The 19,285-nt window shown below is 37.0% G+C and overlaps 2 protein-coding genes across 3 annotated transcripts; one reads left to right on the top strand and one right to left on the bottom strand.

Annotated features, from left to right (window-relative positions):
• The first annotated feature begins 10,712 nt into the window (after nt 1–10,712).
• LOC122034016 (transcription factor bHLH139-like) lies at nt 10,713–11,839 on the top strand. The gene is made up of 5 exons (XM_042593155.1): nt 10,713–11,081; nt 11,135–11,332; nt 11,403–11,468; nt 11,556–11,621; nt 11,702–11,839. The coding sequence occupies exons 1-5, from the start codon at nt 10,713–10,715 to the stop codon at nt 11,789–11,791; spliced, it is 789 nt and encodes a 262-aa protein (XP_042449089.1). The 3' UTR covers nt 11,792–11,839.
• An 823-nt stretch (nt 11,840–12,662) lies between these two features.
• Nucleotides 12,663–17,899, bottom strand: LOC122034250 (protein DENND6B-like). 2 transcript variants are annotated; one of them, XM_042593416.1, is made up of 3 exons: nt 16,090–17,896; nt 15,807–15,999; nt 12,663–13,317 (listed from the first exon to the last, which is right to left on the bottom strand). In XM_042593416.1, exons 1-3 carry the CDS (start codon nt 17,589–17,591, stop codon nt 13,120–13,122), a joined length of 1,893 nt encoding a protein of 630 aa, XP_042449350.1. In that variant the 5' UTR covers nt 17,592–17,896; the 3' UTR covers nt 12,663–13,119. The 2 variants fall into 2 exon arrangements, with proteins under 2 accessions (XP_042449350.1, XP_042449351.1); XM_042593417.1 differs by lacking the exon at nt 12,663–13,317 and adding an exon at nt 13,335–14,359 and having other exon boundaries at nt 16,090–17,899.
• Between the last annotated feature and the right edge of the window lie 1,386 nt (nt 17,900–19,285).

Genomic DNA, 19,285 nt, shown 5'->3' with positions numbered 1-19,285 from the left:
ATAAAAGAACAGAACCTCTGTTATTATGGATGTGCATCCTTTTAATCCCTATATAATAATAAGCATGTATACTTAGTATTTATTTCTTTAACTTATCAATGGGTGAGATTTATTCGTTAAATCAATAAGCTCGATGAGTTGGGAAATGGTACTATTTATATGGTGTGTTGTTGATTATAGAAGGAATCTACGTCCTAATTATTTAGGTTGATGATGTTCCCTTGAGGAGCTCATAAGGATTATCATGTAAACACTGCAGGTGGACTTAGTCCGACATGATAATAAAGTTGAGTGGTACTACTCTTGGAATCAGATGTTAATTAATTGGGTTGTCAGTAACTCAATTAATTAACGGACATACGATATCTTAAATACAGGGAGATTAACACACTCATGATGAGAAGGAACTCATATTGTAATATGGGATTGGTGCAGTAGTTCAATAATAACCCTTTAGTGGTATGACATATATCAATTTTAGGAAGGGTAGCCATGATGCAACGGTAAAATTGTTATTTTGTAATAAAAAAATTACGGATTTGAATCTTGAAAATAATCTCTTGTAAAAAATAAGATAAGACAGCATATAATGGATCTTTCCTAAGACCTCGCATAGTGAAAGTTTTATGCATCGTACTATTTTTTTTTTTTTATATATCAACCCTAACTAGCTAGCTAGCTAGCTTGAAGCCATCATCCAATATAATAGCATTATTACCAGGGAGCTGCCAAGGATCGAAGCAGTAGACGTCGACGACGGGGATGGCCAGCTCCATGTCTCGCCGGCGATTCTCGAGCTTGTTTTGGAGGAAGAAGTCGATCAGCTCTTCCTCGGTGGGGTAGAAGCGGTAGCCGAGGGGAAGGATGGAGCTCATCCTGGCAGCCAATCGGTCGGCGGTTCAGAGGTGGTCGTTACGTGGGCGGGTGGGTATATATATAGGAGAGATTTGGACGTGGAAAAAGAACGTCAACGGTTAAGTCATGGCCACTGTGCATACGTGGAGCTTGTAGTGTGGCACTGCACATACGATGCCCTGGACTGGCTCAACATGACGACGTTGCGAATCTTGTTTTAACTTTTACGCGGTGGACCCGATTAAATATTATTATTTTTTAAATATAATCCAATAAGATTTAATCGAAATGTAGTGTGCAACTGCTAGTCATGCATCTCAATTTGTCCGCTGTGTAATTTGGAAAAAAAATAAGAGATTGAAGGAGATAGTGGGAGTGGTGGTCATGGTGTGCTAATGACGTTCATGATGATTTCCAGGCAGGATCCTTACGGATCAGGATATTGACAATTTATTGGTTGATTTAAGTACACCCTTAACTGGTGAAATTTATGTAAATCAATCAATCAATCAATCAATCAATCAGTATAGTGAAAAACAAAAAGAAATTAGGACATCGTCTTCGGAGGCCGGTCAAAGTTCTAGAGGCTCTTCTTGTTCGATTGTGAGTCCAAGAAGCAAGGTAAGTGCTTCTCACCTACAGTAGGAGTAGTTTTGGACCTTTGTTCTTCTTGAATTCGAAGCATGAGAAGCGCTTATAGTGCATATTTTAATTAAGCCTATAGTGCAGATTTTAATTAAGCTTATAGTACAGATTTTTAATTAAACTTATAGTACAGATTTTTATTTAAGCTTATAATGCAGATTTTAATTAAGCCTATAGTGCAGATTTTAATTAAGCTTATAGTGCAGATTTTTATGTAAGTTTATAGTGCAGATTTTTATTAAACTTGTAGTGAAGATTTCTTAGAGCTTAAAATGCAGATTTCTTTAGAGCAGATTTCTTTAGAGCTTGTAGTGCAGATTTCTTAAGAGCTTATGGTGCAGATTTCTTTAAAGTTTATAGTGCAGATTTTGGGTGGAACTTGTAGTGCAGATTTTTGGTGAAATTTATAGTGCAGATTTTGGGTGGAACTTGTAGTGTAGATTTTTGGTGGAATTTATAGTGCAGTTTTTAAAGAAAAAGATTATAATGCAGTTTGGTTAAGTATTATAGTGCAGAATTTATGTTTGCATAGTATGCAGAAATAGTGTAGCACAGAATGCAGAATCTTGATTAGTATAGTATGCAGAATTTTGATTAGCATAGTATGCAGATTTTTGTTTATGTATTTCAAAGTTAGAATTTGTTTAAACATTTCAGTTTTTAAAGAAGCATTCTTTTATTAGAGGTATTAACAAGTATAAGAAAGATAAAGAAAAGAAAGAAAAAGGTCAAGGCCTTAAGTAGATCCCAAAGTCAAGACTTTAAGGATTTTGACACACAAGGTGCTCGTTAAAATGCCAAGGCATTTAAAGAAGAAATAATTAAGATAATAAGATATTTTACTTTGAAGAGGCTAGTACCCGACTTCCAAGGTTGTCGTTAAACAAATCCAGGTGTCCAATTCCAAGGTCTTGGCCCTGGTAGACCAAGGTCTGCTCTTTTAGGATTGGTGGCTCGCTATTCCAACCTATTAGGGAATGCGCATAAGATGGTACTACGCCTGGGCCTAAGAGAAGTTGATTACTATTTTGAAGTATTATAAGTATAAGCTTTTGAACAAGTAAAATAAGTTTCACATAAGTATAAAAGTATTAAAGTATAAGTTTTAAACAAGTGAAATAAAAGAATAAGTTTTTAAGCAAGTGAAATAAGATTCAGAAAGTGTTTATAATTCAGCAAGTTTTAGTTTTCCTTATGCTAGCATGTTATTCTGATTAGCTTTACATGTTTAGCATTCCAGTATGCATTATTCTTTTGCTATTAGATGAGCATGTGTAGTATTTTCTTTAGAGTTTTCAGTTCTTGGATTTCAGTATGTTTACATGCATATTCGAGTTTTTGTGAGTTAGATAGCGCTTACTAAGCAATTTTGCTTATAGTTGCATTTCCTCTTACTGCAGATAAAGGAAAGGAAAAGTTATAGTAAAGGAAGGCGACAAGGAGGTGCGGATGGATGTGTGATGCCTGGACTATAGAAGCCTTGGGACCTAGCATAAGAATTTATTAAGATTGTCATTTATTAAGAATGTATTAGATGAGTCATTTAGTCTTCCGCTGCTAGTTAATTGTATGTTTTGAGTTCTCCGAGAGTTTTAGGAATTACTATCAACATGTGTGCAATGTTAGTTAAGATAAGTTAGTAGTCCAGTAGCGCCCAGCCCTCACAGACTAGTAGTGAGGAGGGTGGGAGTTCCTATTCTCCAGCATCACACATCAGCACCAACCTTGCCGTCTTCAAGTAAGAAAGTATTTAATTTTTTAGTATGCTTTTCTTTATTCTTTTCAGTAAAGAGAAATCTTTAGAAGTATTAGATTATATGTACAGAATAGGGAGATGTTTAGAAGTGCTTATAAAGTTAAGAATTCTGCTTAATTTCTTTCTACATAACTAGATGTCAAGAAGAGGACATCCTCGTACCGCTTGTACTGAGGACCGAGTACAGGAGAACAAAAAGGACAGAGAAGTTATGGGTGATAGTGGATGGGAAAGTTAAGAGACTAAGGAACAAAGAAGTACCACTAGTGAAGGTCATCTGGCAAAACCAGAAGTGCGAGGAAGTTACTTGGGAGCGTGAGGACAGTATGAGACGGAAATATCCGGAATTATTCTAAGTTCGAGGATGAACTTTTTATAAGATATGGGGAATTGTAATGACCCAAAATTCCTCATTACGAGTCCTAATAGTACGTAAAAATATTTAGAAATACGTTAGAAAAATTCTAGAGGGTTTTAGAAATTTTTAGAGTATTTTTACATAATTTTTGGAGATCGTTTGATATTTTTACTAAACGAAAGAAGTTTCGACAAAAATAATGTCCAAGCCGAGATTCAAACCGGAGACCTCCGGCCGAGCCAACTCTTAAGCGAATCCGGCTGACCAAGAGCCCAAGCAGGCGTTGCTGATTAACAAAAGCATGAAATGTATTTAAGTAGTAGAAGTTAATAACATGAAATAATAGGAAGAAAAGGGTTGCAGCCGAGATTTGAACCCACGAGCCAAGCCTTAAGCAAAACACGGCTGACCAAGTGTCCCAACGATCGTTGCCAATTAAAAAGGGGAATGAAATATATTTAAGTGATAGTTAATAGGAAACAGAAAATAAATAGGAATAAAAGGGGCAACTGAGGAATCAAACCCGCGACCTCAAGATTTAGCAAAGCGCGGCTGACCAAGTGTCCCAGCGAACATTGTTGATTAAAAAGGGTAATGAAATTTATTTAAGTAATAGTTAATAGGAAACGAAAAATAAATGGAAATAAAGGGGCGGCTGAGGAATCGAACCCGCGACCTCAAGATTTAGCAAATCGCGGCTGACCAAGTGTTCCAACGAGCGTTGTTGATTAAAGGAAGGAACAAATTTATTTAAGCAGTAGTTAATAAATAGGAAATAAACAGGAGAAAAAGGGTTCGGCGGAGGGATCGAACCTGCGAACTCTGACCAGGTCAAAGATTTGGCTGACCAAGAATCCAAACGGCGGTTCTATTTAGGAAAAAAAGAGAAAAATTTATTTAAGGAGTTAACAGAAATACTAGGTTATAAAAGGGATAAGTTAGGAGAGGGTTTTATTCCCGTGACCTAAACCATTCTCTCCTTCTCTTCTGCATGCGACGGCGGAGCTTGGGCAGAAAACAAAAGGGAGTTAGGGCATCGTCTTCGGCGGCCGGCCAAGGTCCTAGAAGCCCTTCTTATTCGGTTGTGAGTCCAAGAAGTAAGGTAAGTGCTTCTCACTTGCAGTAGGAGTAGTTTCGGACCTTTGTTCTTCTTGAATTCGAAGCATGAGCAGCGCTTATAGTGCAGATTTTAATTAAGCCTATAGTGCAGATTTTAATTAAGCTTATAGTGCAGATTTTTAATTAAGCTTATAGTGCAGATTTTTATTTAAGCTTATAGTGCAGATTTTAATTAAGCCTATAGTGCAAATTTTAATTAAGCTTATAGTGCAGATTTTTATGTAAGCTTATAGTGCAGATTTTAATTAAGCTTGTAGTGCAGATTTCTTAGAGCTTAAAATGCAGATTTCTTTAGAGCAGATTTCTTTAGAGCTTGTAGTGCAGATTTCTTAAGAGCTTATGGTGCAGATTTCTTTAAAGTTTATAGTGCAGATTTTTGGTGGAACTTGTAGTGCAGATTTTTGGTGGAATTTATAGTGCAGATTTTTGGTGGAACTTGTAGTGTAGATTTTTGGTGGAACTTATAGTGCAGTTTTTAAAGAAAAAGATTATAGTGCAGTTTGGTTAAGTATTATAGTGCAGAATTTATGTTTGCATAGTATGCAGAAATAGTGTAGCATAGAATGCAGAATCTTGATTAGTATAGTATGCAGAATTTTGATTAGCATAGTATGCAGATTTTTGTTTATGTATTTCAAAGTTAGAATTTGTTTAAACATTTCAGTTTTTAAAGAAGCATTCTTTTATTAGAGGTATTAACAAGTATAAGAAAGATAAAGAAAAGAAAGAAAAAGGTCAAGGCCTTAAGTAGATCCCAAAGTCAAGACTTTAGGGATTTTGACACACAAGGTGCTCGTTAAAATGCCAAGGCATTTAAAGAAGAAATAATTAAGATAATAAAATATTTTACTTTGAAGAGGCTAGTACCCGACTTCCAAGGTTGTCGTTAAACAAATCCAGATGTCCAATTCCAAGGTCTTGGCCCTGGTAGACCATGGTCTGCTCTTTTATGATTGGTGGCTCGCTACCCCAACCTATTAGGGAACGCGCATAAGATGGTACTACGCTTGGGCCCAAGAGAAGTTGATTACTATTTTGAAGTATTATAAGTATAAGCTTTTGAACAAGTAAAATAAGTTTCAAATAAGTATAAAAGTATAAGTTTTAAACAAGTGAAATAAAAGAATAAGTTTATAAGTAAGTGAAATAAGATTCAGAAAGTGTTTATAATTCAACAAGTTTTAGTTTTCCTTATGCTAGCATGTTATTCTAATTAGCTTTACATGTTTAGCATTCCAGCATGCATTATTCTTTTGCTATTAGATGAGCATGTGTAGTATTTTCTTTAGAGTTTTCAGTTCTTGGATTTCAGTATGTTTACATGCATATTCGAGTTTTTGTGAGTTAGATAGCGCTTACTAAGCAATTTTGCTTATAGTTGCATTTCCTCTTACTACAGATAAAGAAAAGGAAAAGTTATAGCAAAGGAAGGCGACAAGGAGGTGCGGATGGATGTGTGATGCTTGGACTATAGAAGCCTTGGGACCTAGCATAAGAATTTATTAAGATTGTCATTTATTAAGAATGTATTAGATGAGTCATTTAGCCTTCCGTTGCTAGTTAATTGTATGCTTTGAGTTCTCCGAGAGTTTTAGGAATTACTATCAACATGTGTACAATGTTAGTTAAGATAAGTTAGTAGTCCAGTAGCGCCCCGCCCTCACAGACTAGTAGTGAGGAGGGTGGGGTGTTACACACTATATTGTGTACTTATCTTGATATAAACTATGGTATTGACTTAGTTAGTCATTTCCAGTTAAACCTAAAATTGAGACACTGGAAAGCGATGAAGAAGATATTTAAATACCTCAAAAGGACAATATATTATGTATTTATTTTCAAGGATCTAAGATGAGTCTGAGTGGCTATACAGATGCAAATTGGGCGAGGGACCTTGATGATAGAAAATCCACATCTGGCTCTACCTTCTTGTTAAATGGTGGTACCGTCTCATAAGAAGCAGGCTTATGTAGCCTTGTCGACAATGGAAGCTCTGTGGCTTGGCTTGTGTAGCCTTGTCGACAATAGAAGCTATATGGCTAGGCTTGTGTAGCCTTGTCGACAATGGAAGTTGTGTGGCTTGCACATTAGTTGTGCAACAATCTGTCTAGTTGAAAAGGTTCCTGGAACATTTGAAGATTGCTGAAGATAGCGGGAGTCCTATTACGGTGTACTATAATAGTCAAGCTGAGGATCCCAAATGTCATAGTAAAGGCAAGCATATAGAATTAAGCATAATTTTGTAAGAGATATTGTAGACAAGAATATGATAATTCTTGAATATATCCCTACACGTACTATACTTACAGATCCTTTTACTAAGTCATTGACTAAAGAGTCATTTCAAGGATATGGGAAGTCTTTGTGACTTCGTAAAATATAACACATTATAAAATGTGATGATCTATTCAGTGTATATATTGTTACATTTTGAATTAAAATCTCGATTAGCATGTTGACAGATTGAGATTGGTCCACTCATATGGGCAATCATCTCTATTCGTTAAGTATAAATAGAGGTAAGACTGTTACTTATGTGACAGCTTATGTAGCTGTGAATAAAGACATACTTATAAGTTAAGGTTGTCTTGATAATTGTATCAAGATGAGATCATTTATGTAACGATCGGAGTAAATGTACCCACCATTTATTGAATCTATTTAAAGCTAGATTGGAATTCATATGTTGAATTCAAGATTAGACATTAGGTATGTTTAGATCAAAATCTGTATGATGTTAAAATTTAAGAAAAACACGTGCTTTTTTTTAGTAAAGAGAATAACATCGTAGTATGTGATTCATACCACATGTGCTATGGCGACAAGAAGAGTAGTAGGAGAATGAATCCCTGCTTCTCTACTATGTGAGACCCTTGAGATTATAAGTTAATCTCAATTTTACCCTCAGTGACTATTTAGCTATCTACTTGAAGTTATAATCAGTGTCTGTTACTTTAGCATGTTTCCTATTGACTATGGATGATTCGGTCTATGGAGCATAACTAGGAAAGTGACTGATTAAAATGAATAGATTCTTGCTAAAAAGAAAGATTAAATAAATTTGCATCTTTTGATGTTATTCACTAGTTGACCCATTTCTGTTATGTATAGAAATGATTGTGAATATTGAATATGGAACATGCTCTTGACATAATAGTCATTATGAGAGATTAGAGATGTTTATATTGATGTAAATAAAGATTATTTAATCTAGGTAAATAGCAAGATATGAATATCTCCAAGATAATGGTTGTGTGCCACTGGAGATTGTATGCTTCCTGGATAATAGATATATACCGCCAAGAGAGGAGTTATGTGACATTATGAGAATGTCTCTAATTCGTTCTTTAGAGCAGCTACGTAAGGTGCAGTAATCTTCTTAGCAATAATTGCTTAGTGTGCTTGCTGTCGGACGAACCATTTTCCCTAAAGTATGGATTGGATATTCTTACTTGATCTTTGTGACTAACTAGTGTTTTCCTTTGATCTTTGTGACTTGATTACAATATACTTTATGTGACTTACATGGTCTTTGTGACTAGATGATTTTTATGGATTGACTTGGACGAGTGGGAAATGTTGGAGCTAAGAAGATGAAAGGTCACCCCTTCCCCTTTATCTTCTAACTCATTTAATTCCTCTATTAATAGAGGGAGAGAAAGAGTCATCTTCCTCTTATACATATGCGTCCAAGCCGAAGAAGAAAAAAAATGGGAGTTTTGCTGGAGCTTGCTGTGTGCGAGGTTTGTGCAAAGTCGGGTTCGTCCTATATGTGAAAGATCTCTGTGCAAGGTTCGTCTATGTGCACAAGATTGTAAGAGGAGAACATCCATTAGAGAGGGATTTGGCTCATGGAATCTTGAAGAGCTTTCCGATTTGTTCTGATCGTTCTTCCAACGGCAAGTTATTCTTCGATATCTTCTCTGATCTTCTTCTTCGAGTATCACTGTGAGTTTTTTGTTTTGTATGAAAAGCGAAGATCAAGATCTACCATGGGAGATCACTGTGAGTTTCACAATTTCTGTATTTATATATTTTTCATACTTTAGAACTATCAACAACTTTCTCCTATGCGATAACCAATAATGTGATTTCCCAAGAAGTGAAATGACAGAAAAGCCCTGGCTAGCCAGTTCACATTTAAGGCTGTGAATATAAGTAGAGTCAAGTTTTGTGATCTTCGAACTTATTTTATAAGATAATCGGATGAAGTTATATAAGTTTAAAATAAATTAAATTATTAAAATAATTATAAAGCTTAATTTAGTTTCTATTTTTTTATGTATAAGTTTTGTTCCAATTTAACTTTAATTTCTTTAGATATTATCAAACTTTCAATTATAAAATTTTTATATTTTTTAACTTATTCAATAAATTATTAAGTTTTATAATACAAAATTATTAATTTGTTTTAAAAGTTTATTTATTTATCAACTTTATAATTTTTTTTTCATATATTATTCGTAAATAGTTTATAATTTTATTCATGAACTAGTTTATATATATATATATATATAAACTATTTAATTTTATTTAGTTAGTTAATTTTATACATAAATAAATTATTAATGCATCAAAATGCATTAAAAATTTTAATTCATTTAATGAGTATCCATATTCCTATTCACGCAAACTGTTCCTTGAATTCGGTTCATTGTATTCTGCCGGTGCAAGGCCCGTGAAATTCTTATGAGGGCGTCCGCCTACAAGAGTCTCTGCCTGCAAGAGCCTTAATTTTTTTGGTTACCAAATAATATACTCAATTATTACTCAAGCCGAACTTGATTAATCACTGATGGAACATGTGAATAGATAAGATATTTGTATGAACCATGTCTTCTACCATTTTATTCGATTTTAATGCAATAAACCCGCACGCTTTATGATTTTTGTCGCCTAAATGAGACTCCAACTGTCACTAAAAGACTTTAATTTGATCATTAAATTAAAGAAACGGATTAAATCTCAGAAATTAGATACAGAGATTGTGGATCACTAAGAGTCCATAGATAATGTCCAACTAAGCTACAGCTCTAGCACAATATTAACTACATCGGCTCTTAGCCCTCTTCCAACTTCCAAGAGCCATTCATTTTTGCCTTCACTTGCAAATATATATACGATAAATATGATATATATATACTGAGAAGACACAGTTGTTCTCTTCCACCAATAATAATAATAAATTATTATTATCGTTGATCAATTTGAAATAGAAAGATGACTCATTAGGGCTTCGAAGTATAGCACCCGTTGAGACTGACCTTGGCAAAATCTCTCCGATGCTCAATTGAAAAATTCTTACGACCGCACAAAGTAATTAGACCCATAAAGATAGATTTGATTAGGAATATTCTATGTTTTCTTTTTATGCAACAAAACTGTTTTACGTGTTGGTTTTACAGATAAATGTGAGTTAATGAGGTTAGGTCGTCGTGAGGTTAAAGAACTCAAGAACAAACAAGAAACAGTGGGCCAGTGTGCGTCCTCCTCGTCGGACACGAACAGCAACAGTCGATGCTCTGTCCTTCATGGGGCCGGGAATTCTTGATGACCTCTCGCCATGACTTGCCGACTTCGATCTTCTGCATTTCTTTATCAATTTCTAAGCATCAATTCGCCTTAACTACTTCCTCCTCTTCCCACGTCCTTTCCATCCTCCATGGCCAGATATTAACCATCACTTCCTCATCATTCAATCATTTGAATTCCCTTCTTTTTTTTTTTTTTTTTAGCAAGATCGTAACTTCCCATTTATAAATATTCCCCGGCAGCAAATCCTGCCTCCTCTATTTTTATCCACCATTTGTTTTTATAATGCATAATTGTAGCTTAATTTCTTAGCTGTATTGTCATTGTCTGAATTAAAATGAAAGAGTCAATGTTTTGGCTAGTGTATATAAATCCTCCCTGAATTAGGTTGCAACACCAACAGTAGCCCTTTCTCCTCCACATCCAATTAAAGTCTTCATTGCGAACATGGATTTTCAGGGATTGGGCTCGAGCTGGAGCTCATTTGATGCTGCAATGGTGGGGGAGGAATCCCAAGTCATGGCACAGTTGTTCGGTTCTCAGGAGATGTTTTGGTCTGATCACAGTTCTCACTGTGATCTTTTTGATTGGAACCAAGGCAGCAGCTCTCCTAGCGTTCTTCCTCATGTAGATGCCAATTATGTAGGAGATAACTACTTTTGCAAAACCAATACGAGCTCGGAAATGGTGGAGCCTCTGCCTCCACTTTCACAAACCATGAAGAGAAAGTTGAATAACGAGGACACGACGACTATGTTCGAGGTTCCTAAGAAGAAGGCGAGCATTTCCATTCCTTGTTTCAATTGTGAAACATTGGTAATATACAGATTGTGTATGATAAAAAATGGAGGTGCGTGTTAATTTCTTAGGTTTCAAAGAAGGGGAAGAATTCACTGTCCAAGAGGATTGAGAAGAGTGACGGCACTGTGCATGAGGACTTAAATTCACAGAATTCCAGTTGCTACAGCTCGGAGGATGATGATTCCAACGAGCAGAAAGGAGCAACCAATGGAAAGAAAAGAGCTGGTAGAGGAGCAGCAACTGATCCCCAAAGCCTGTACGCAAGGGTAATTTAAAAGATTATAGATTTAACTTTGCCTTTTGTTCATTCTTTAATTTTTCTTTTCCAAAATACAGAAGAGGAGAGAAAGGATCAATGAGAGGCTGAAAACCTTGCAAAACTTGGTTCCAAATGGGACAAAAGTAAGCATCTCGATCAGAATTCTGCTTCTTCAGCCTCAGCTGCTGGGTTAATAGAAGAGCTGACAGATTATTTATTGACTGTAACAGGTAGACATTAGCACAATGCTTGAAGAAGCAGTTCAGTATGTCAAGTTCTTGCAGCTCCAAATTAAGGTTATACTTAATTAGATTACTAATTCTGCTTGCTCTAATCTGTTTTCAGTATCTGAAGTTATATAATTTAACTTGTGCAGCTGTTGAGCTCTGATGACTTGTGGATGTACGCTCCCATTGCATACAATGGCATGAACCTTGGCATTGACTTGAACATCTCTCAACTGTGACATTCAGAACAGTTTTACTCGACTATATATAGAACTGAAGGAGAATAACTTGGCGAAAATGGCAATTTAGAGTTTTTTTTTAATCTTCTAAATTGTTTGATTTTTTTTTTAATTTTACATAATCTCTTTTCGACACTGAGTGTATTTCATGTTAACTTTGTACTATTGATAAAAATATCGATACAGGTATATATCAATCCCGATTCCCATGGGCATCTCTCCTGAAGCAAGTAAACATATCATAATCATACAAAGTCAACTCATCTGAAGTTAATGCATGGATGAATGATTTAGGGATGCAAAGTCAACCGATCTTTTTCATGAATTAAATAACAATTATCGAGGATTGCCTTATGGCTCTTGTAAGAGATCTACTTTTAAAATTAAACAATTATTAAAATAAAAATTGAAAAATTGGCACAGAGGAACAGAAGATTCATTATCTGCAGGTGAATAATAGAAGCTGTAAAGGAATTAAAAGGCCTAAGAACCTAATTAAGAGCTCAGTGACGCATGATCATGATTTGGATTGAAGAGAAGTAATGGTAATATTTAATACACGCAAAATGATGCATGTCAGTTCGTAATTGTGCAATTTCATGCAGATAAAATAATTTATAAAGAAAAACAAGAAAGTTCAAAGTGTATCCATATATTTTATTCTGTGGATCTGTTTGTTTTGTTCTTCATTTTTCATTAATTTACAGAAAAACTATCAACTTCATTTTTACAAACTTCTATAGAGTCCAAGGAATTTTTAATAAAATTGTTGTAGGATTTTTTATTTTTTTTTCATGGGATCATTGTTCTAACTGCAATAGGTAAAAAGAAGCATATCTAACCTACACTTAATGGGCAACAAGAAGGATCATTACAAGCGCAACAAGATGAATAATAGAGGCATGCTACAATTAGTCAATCTCATTGGACCCCAAATGAGTAGGATAATACAATAAGATGAGGACCCAAGCAGCTTAATCAAAGACAAAATAAATCCCAATCATGAGTGACTCATTTTCGTGTAGCTGTTGCTCCAAAAACTTGATCCAAAGAATCGAATTACACATTCATTATAACGTACAGAGAAGACTCAGCTCAAGTAATGTGGGTAATTTTGGCCTGCTCCTGATTCTTTCTCCTCACTTGCCTCTCTGTTTTCTCTCCTGTGCTTTCATTTTTGAACCTTTTGCCCTTTGACATCTAGTTCCTCCATGAACATAACAAAGGGATCAAGCTCGTTCAAGACTGCAATTGGATCATTCAGATTCACCGGCCAAGCAAGATGGAAGGTATTCTATGATACCAATGATAGGAATGACATCTTCACCTCAGCTACTGATCCACCGCATAGCAGAATGCTTAGGAGTTTTCACTGGCTCTATGCTGGCCTTTAGGAGAGCAGCCCTTTTAGGATTTGAAAGCATGAGCTGTTGCATGTCTTTTGGAAGCATATTAAATACAACTCGAAGGTCTCCTTTCAGCTTCTCGCATGTTGTTGCAGAGTTTTCAGTAGCGGATCCCTGTTGCTGCATAGGAACATGCAAGAGATATTAACCGCAGGACGATGCTTAACGGAGGCATATGAGCAGTGCTGCTGTTAAGTGATTAAGGTTCTAGATTATACATATTAATTTGATGTTTGCATTTGTGCTCGGTGGTGAAAGAAGCAATAAGTTATACACCTATGCAACTATAGAAAATTGAACAGATGGAATGTCAAAGATCCAACCAACAAATATCTTGTTGAGCAGAACACCTTTGTAACAGTGATACTGTCAATGCCATGCAAAAAAGAGCAGAAGTGATTGCCTATAGTAAATAAATCAGTAAAAATGTAATAAGTTTATTATGATGTTGAAGGGACTGAATTACCAATCCATCTGCTCGGAGGAAATCATGAAAATGGACAAAGAGTCCTCAAGAGAACTTCAACTCTAATTTGTAAAAGAAGTCGAAAAGAGGCAAAATCAAGAAGCTAAAAGAAGTCACTTAAATGGCAACTATTTGTAAAAGACCAATGACAACTATTTGTAAAAGAAGTCGAAAAGAGGCAAAATCAAGAAAAATGGATAGAAGTCACTTAAATGGCAAAGCCAACAATGATAAGGCCATATTTTGGAAACTAAGAAATCATGACCTTCAACTCTAATTTGTTTGTCAGGTAATAAATTAAGCCTGAACTAGGAGAAAATGAAAATCGAAGAATATCATATTCTTTCCTTCATTAATTTTACCAGAGAACAGTCATTGCCAAGATAACCAGTACAAAGAAGCTAAAAGTTCAATCATAGGGTGCTAACGCTTAAAACATTTAAGACAAATAAAATGAATAAGACAAGTCCTCAAATTCTTCCTGGTTCCACCATGATCATATATGGGAGCCATTAGAACTCCCAAAGATAAAAATTTAAGAGTTAATCGAGGGCTGATAGTTGGGAGGAGTCATGACCTTTGATTCATGTGCTACATGGATTCTGAGCCCAGGAACAAAGAGGTCTAGCTTCAAAGTTTATCTTGATCAGGGTTGGTAAGAGGCAATAGCGCCTATGTTCCAACAGGGTGACACCTCTGTTAGGGTTGAAGGCGATGGGGAGCAATCATAAACCATACAAAGTCAATTACACTTAAAATTTAAGTGATTTTGAACAGTTCGAGCAGCAGAATAAACTGAATTATATATTTTCCCTAGACCGATACTAGAATCTATGTTAGAAATAAAGCAATTAACTATATCAGGATTTTTTTGATTGGCAAAGGCTAACATACAACCAACATAACATTAAAAAAAGCTTCTCTGATCTATATATTCATTCTTAAGAAAGAGGTATTAGAATAAAGAAACTAAACTTTAGCACCAACATCCTAAAGACTAGGATTTAAAACATGAATTTCATACTCTAATGTCCAGCACCTACATAGAACATTTAATTGAGACATATCACGATACAGGTGCTCAAGCGTCACCTAACCTTACTTAAGAATCTAAAGATCATATTGATTCCTTCCAATAAAGCACAATAATAAACGATTTTCCCCTACCACCAATCGAGCTCATAGGGTACTTTTTGCTGTAGACAAAAAGGGGATAGATAGAAAATCTCATTAGGTTTTGACAGCTAGAAACTTAATGGTCACCAGATCTACCCTTATTATGTAGGACATAGTGCCAGTAATATTCTTAGCATTCAGATCTCATTATTAAGTCAATATAATACCAAATTTAAGTGAAGAAAAACCCAATGCACTCAATTTCTTAATTTTTCTGTTTTCCACCACTATTTACTTTGAGGAATGTAACCCATTTTAAAGAATTTGTAAACAACAAAAATGTGTATATCAACATAGCATATATCCACTATGTGCTATCACAGCATACCACTTGCATACAACTTTTACAATGTTGAACTAAAGGAATTAAACCCACTGTAACTGATCTCCGTAATATCCTCACACTTCAAACTCCAATTGGATTTGATTTTGTATAAGCAAGTTTCTAGAAGAGCATTTAGAACATGTAACAGATATTTATGTATGAAATTGGATAGTTATATCTATGTGAGGAAAGTAATATGGAAGACATAAAGGAAGATCCACCAGAGGTGAATGGCATTGCAAGGTAAACAAAGTGCGCAAAACAGTTCCTCAACTATTATGAAAAAAATCCCATTGCTGTTAAATTATGGACAGATATAATGAAATACATTTTGTACTGCACCAAAGGTAATATCATATATACAAGTAGAAATATTTTGCAACACAAGCAAATAGGAAATGATGAAAGATCAGATGGCAATAAAACAAAAAGACGCAGATAAATTTTTATTTTAATTATAAGACGAAGAAGGATGAGAATTTATACCACAAAAAAATTGTTTAAATAAAATGCCAGTTGTGTTATTGTAATATGAAATTCATAAGATATTTGTTTCTTAACTTTAATTGGTGGCCATAACAAACTCAGTAGCAGTTTTAATTTTTTACAACAGTTTTTCTATCATCAGATAAAAGAAGATACCTGTATCTCTGCGAGCAAATGTCTCTCAATAGCATTGAAAGAATCAACAATCTCCACTTCAGACATAGTAGATATAAGCTTATTTATGTCAGTGTTCAACCGAGCCTGCTTCCATAACCTGTGTTGTTCTTGTTCTGCAACTGCCCGCCTCTTTTGGAACCAGGGCATAAAATTTTTTCCTTCCAAAAACCGTCTGATGAAGAAGAAAGAATCAGAAACAAGACAAAAACCATTACTAGCATGTTAAAGTGTGATGAAGCCCATTAACAATCAGCATTGTCACCTGTACAGCTCCAGCCAATTCGACCTCATCCTTTTTGACAAGAACTTCCCTGGCCCTCGAGTGGCCAACCCATTGAGAAATTCATGAGCATCAAACGGAGGCAAAGGTGGTGGCTCCATAAAAGGAGAAGCTCCTTCTAAAGGGGTGGTTGCCCTCAAATAAGGACCGAAAGGAGCAAGGAAGTTTGTCGTGAGCTCTAGAAAATGACGCCGCAATATCTCATTATTTGCCACTGACATAGACTCCTCAACCCTGGGAGAGTCAATCAGCCTATTAAGAACTGCAGTGTCTGGCTTCGTTGTGGCTGCGTGGGGGCTCCAAACAGCTTCCTTGTGCTCCGTCATCAGGCATAGTGGACCTTCTCTTCTCAGTTTCATCGCATTCAGGAAGCCAGAAGGGGAAAACTTCTTCAGGGAGAGCTGGTCAAGGTTGAGCTTTCCCGGTCCAAAGTTGTTCCCGATGCCCCCGGTTGAAGCAAAACGGCCTCCAGCAGAAAGATTCCGTGTGGCATTAGCGCCGGTGCTTCCCACAGAAACGACATGAGGAATGTTTCGAAGGGTCTTTAGGAAGAAGAGGTTGGTAACTCCAAGGACCATTGGAGGGAACGCCTCTCCTTCGCCGAGAGAATTGAGCAGGGCGAAGTCGGGATCATGGATGGTGAAGTAAGGCCGAAAGTCAACCGCAAAAGGAAGCGGCGCAACCAGGCTTACTAGGGCGGCGACGGCCTCAGAGCACTGCGGCGGAGTGGGGGCGAAAACAAGGATGGGCTCTCCAGCGAGCATCAGTTCCCACAGAGTCCAGAGGTGGAGGAGGAGGCTGCGGAAGCTTCCGAAGAGGTCGGCGTCGTGGAAGAGACCGTGGGGCACGGTGGGGTTGGTAGGAGGGAAAGGAGCGGCCGGATCGTTGGGCTTCGGTGGTAGATGTACCCGGAGAGCGGCGCTTCCAATAGGGAGGTCCATGAGGGTACCGGGAACGGGGGGCGGCCAGGCGGCTACGTGAGAGGCGACGAGACCGAGGGCGGAGGGGCCGATGTCGAAGCACAGGGGGCCAAGGATCTGGAGCAGGGGCCGGAATAGGGATGAGTAAGGGCAGCCGGAGAGGATGACAACAGATTTCTGCTCGCCTCCTCGGCGGAGCCGCTCGTCTTGGCGCCTCCGGTTAAAGACGTACCCGTAGATAAACTCCCCGGCGGCTGCGGCGGGGAAGCGAAAGGAGAAGATGGAATCGTGGATGGACGATGAAGAGGTCCGGCGGGCGGGGTTAGGGTTAGGGTTAAGGTGGTGATGAGACATCGAATCCGGAAAGGAGGAGAAGGCGACGAGGAGGAGTTGGTTTTGAGGGAGCGCATCCGGGGGAAAACATTCCTCCACCACCTGCCCCTGCTCCAGGTCGAAGCGGATGACGCAAAAGGCCAACACCCACGGCCGCATAGCCATCGGGTCCGCGCTCGGAAGTCTCCCAGAAGGGTCCCGTCGCAGCGACACCGACGGCAACCGCTCCATGTCGATCCGAGCAAGAACCACTGCGGCGCCTCCTTCTTCAGTCCGATCTAGGCACGATTTACCATTTGATGTTGGCCGATTCAAGATCTGAGCTGGGAGATGGTCGGAGTTGAGGCGAGAAGAAGAGGAAGTGGTGGTGGCGGCCACGGTGGCGCGTCGTGACGATGGTGGGGGCGTTGAGCAGCAACTGGATCGGAGTTACCGGATCGCTCATGGTTATGCCTAAAATAACATCCGCTAAGAAGGTGGGGTTTGAAAGGCCAGCGTGGGAGCTATCGGTATATCGGTGGCATTTTAGGTCCGGCATTGCCAGATCCGGAGCCGATAACGACCATGTGCGCAAGATATAAGCCATGCAATTAGTGAGCAATCAAGTAATAATTGTGAAGGTGTTCTTATCAAGTTGGAGGATAAGTCAAATGATTGGGTCTGGATCCAGTTGGACACGGTCAAAGTTTAATTTTAGTTTGGGCAAAGTAAAAGGGCGTTTTTTTTTTCCTTCAAATAAATTTTTAAGGGTAGTAACTTTGATGTTTTTATTAAAAATGCGCTCTATCCTTTAATTCCGATTATCTCTGCCTAAATCTTCACTTGATTGAGCAATATTTATAGAAATTTACATTGTAACCACTATGAATTATCTATTATAATAAAGATTCCATCGGTTAGTCTAACATTCATGTTATAACGATGATAAAATCATACCAATTAAAAATTAAATGAAAAATTTAGACGAAAAATATCAGTACTAAATAATACTAAAGAATAGTTGAATAATTATACATGACTGAATAATAAGATGAGATGTTCTTTTTATTGACGAGTGACTCATTTGAATGAAGGTCAATGCAAGAGATGTTATGGAAAAAAATATGTTAAGATTTTTCATAATAGAATTTTATTATGATTTTTTATGACAGAATTCTATTACAATTTTTCATAACAGAATTTTATTGTAGTTTTTCATAACAGAATTCTGTTAGAATTTTTTCGGATCTAGGTTTAGGCACTATTTATAGGAATCATTATAAATCTATTGGATAATGAGAATCATTGAAAGTGATTCTCTTGTGTAAAGAGAATTCTAATAAAGCTCTGACTGTTTTTATGGAATAGGAAAACCGTCAAACCACAGTAACTCTTCTTCTTCTTCTTCTTCTTCTTCTTCTCCTTCCTCGTGTTTGCTCCTTTTGTGCGTCTTTGTCTTGTTGCTCCGCGCGATCTCTCCTTCTCTTTCCTCTTTTTTTGCATTAGAGGTTGAGAGGTGTTGCCCCTCTTTGCACAATAATTGGTATCAAAGCGAGGTTTTGGGGGATTTCTTCAACATGTCGGGGACAACTTCTACGAAGTTTGATATGGTAAAATTTGACAGAACCGGAAACTTCGAATTATAGCAGAGAAAGGTCAAGGACTTATTGTTGTAACAAGGCATGGTAAAGACGCAAAGAGAAAGGAAACCAAAAAACATCGAGATATCAAATTGGGAAGAACTTCAGGCGAAGGTAATGACAACAATTAGGCTTTATCTTACGAATGATATGAGGTATCATGTCATGGACGAGAAGTCATCAGTGACAGTTTAGCAAAAGTTGGAAAGCTGGTACATATCAAAGTCATTAACAAATAAATTATATCTTAAGTAGAAATTATTCAGGCTGAAGATGACAGAGGGAACCAATTTGAGCCAACACATC

The sequence above is a fragment of the Zingiber officinale genome, chromosome 11B (genome assembly GCF_018446385.1).
Source record: "Zingiber officinale cultivar Zhangliang chromosome 11B, Zo_v1.1, whole genome shotgun sequence".
Taxonomy (NCBI): Eukaryota; Viridiplantae; Streptophyta; class Magnoliopsida; order Zingiberales; family Zingiberaceae; genus Zingiber; species Zingiber officinale.
Note: the sequence above shows the minus strand (reverse complement) of the source record. Positions and strands in the feature narration are given on the sequence as shown.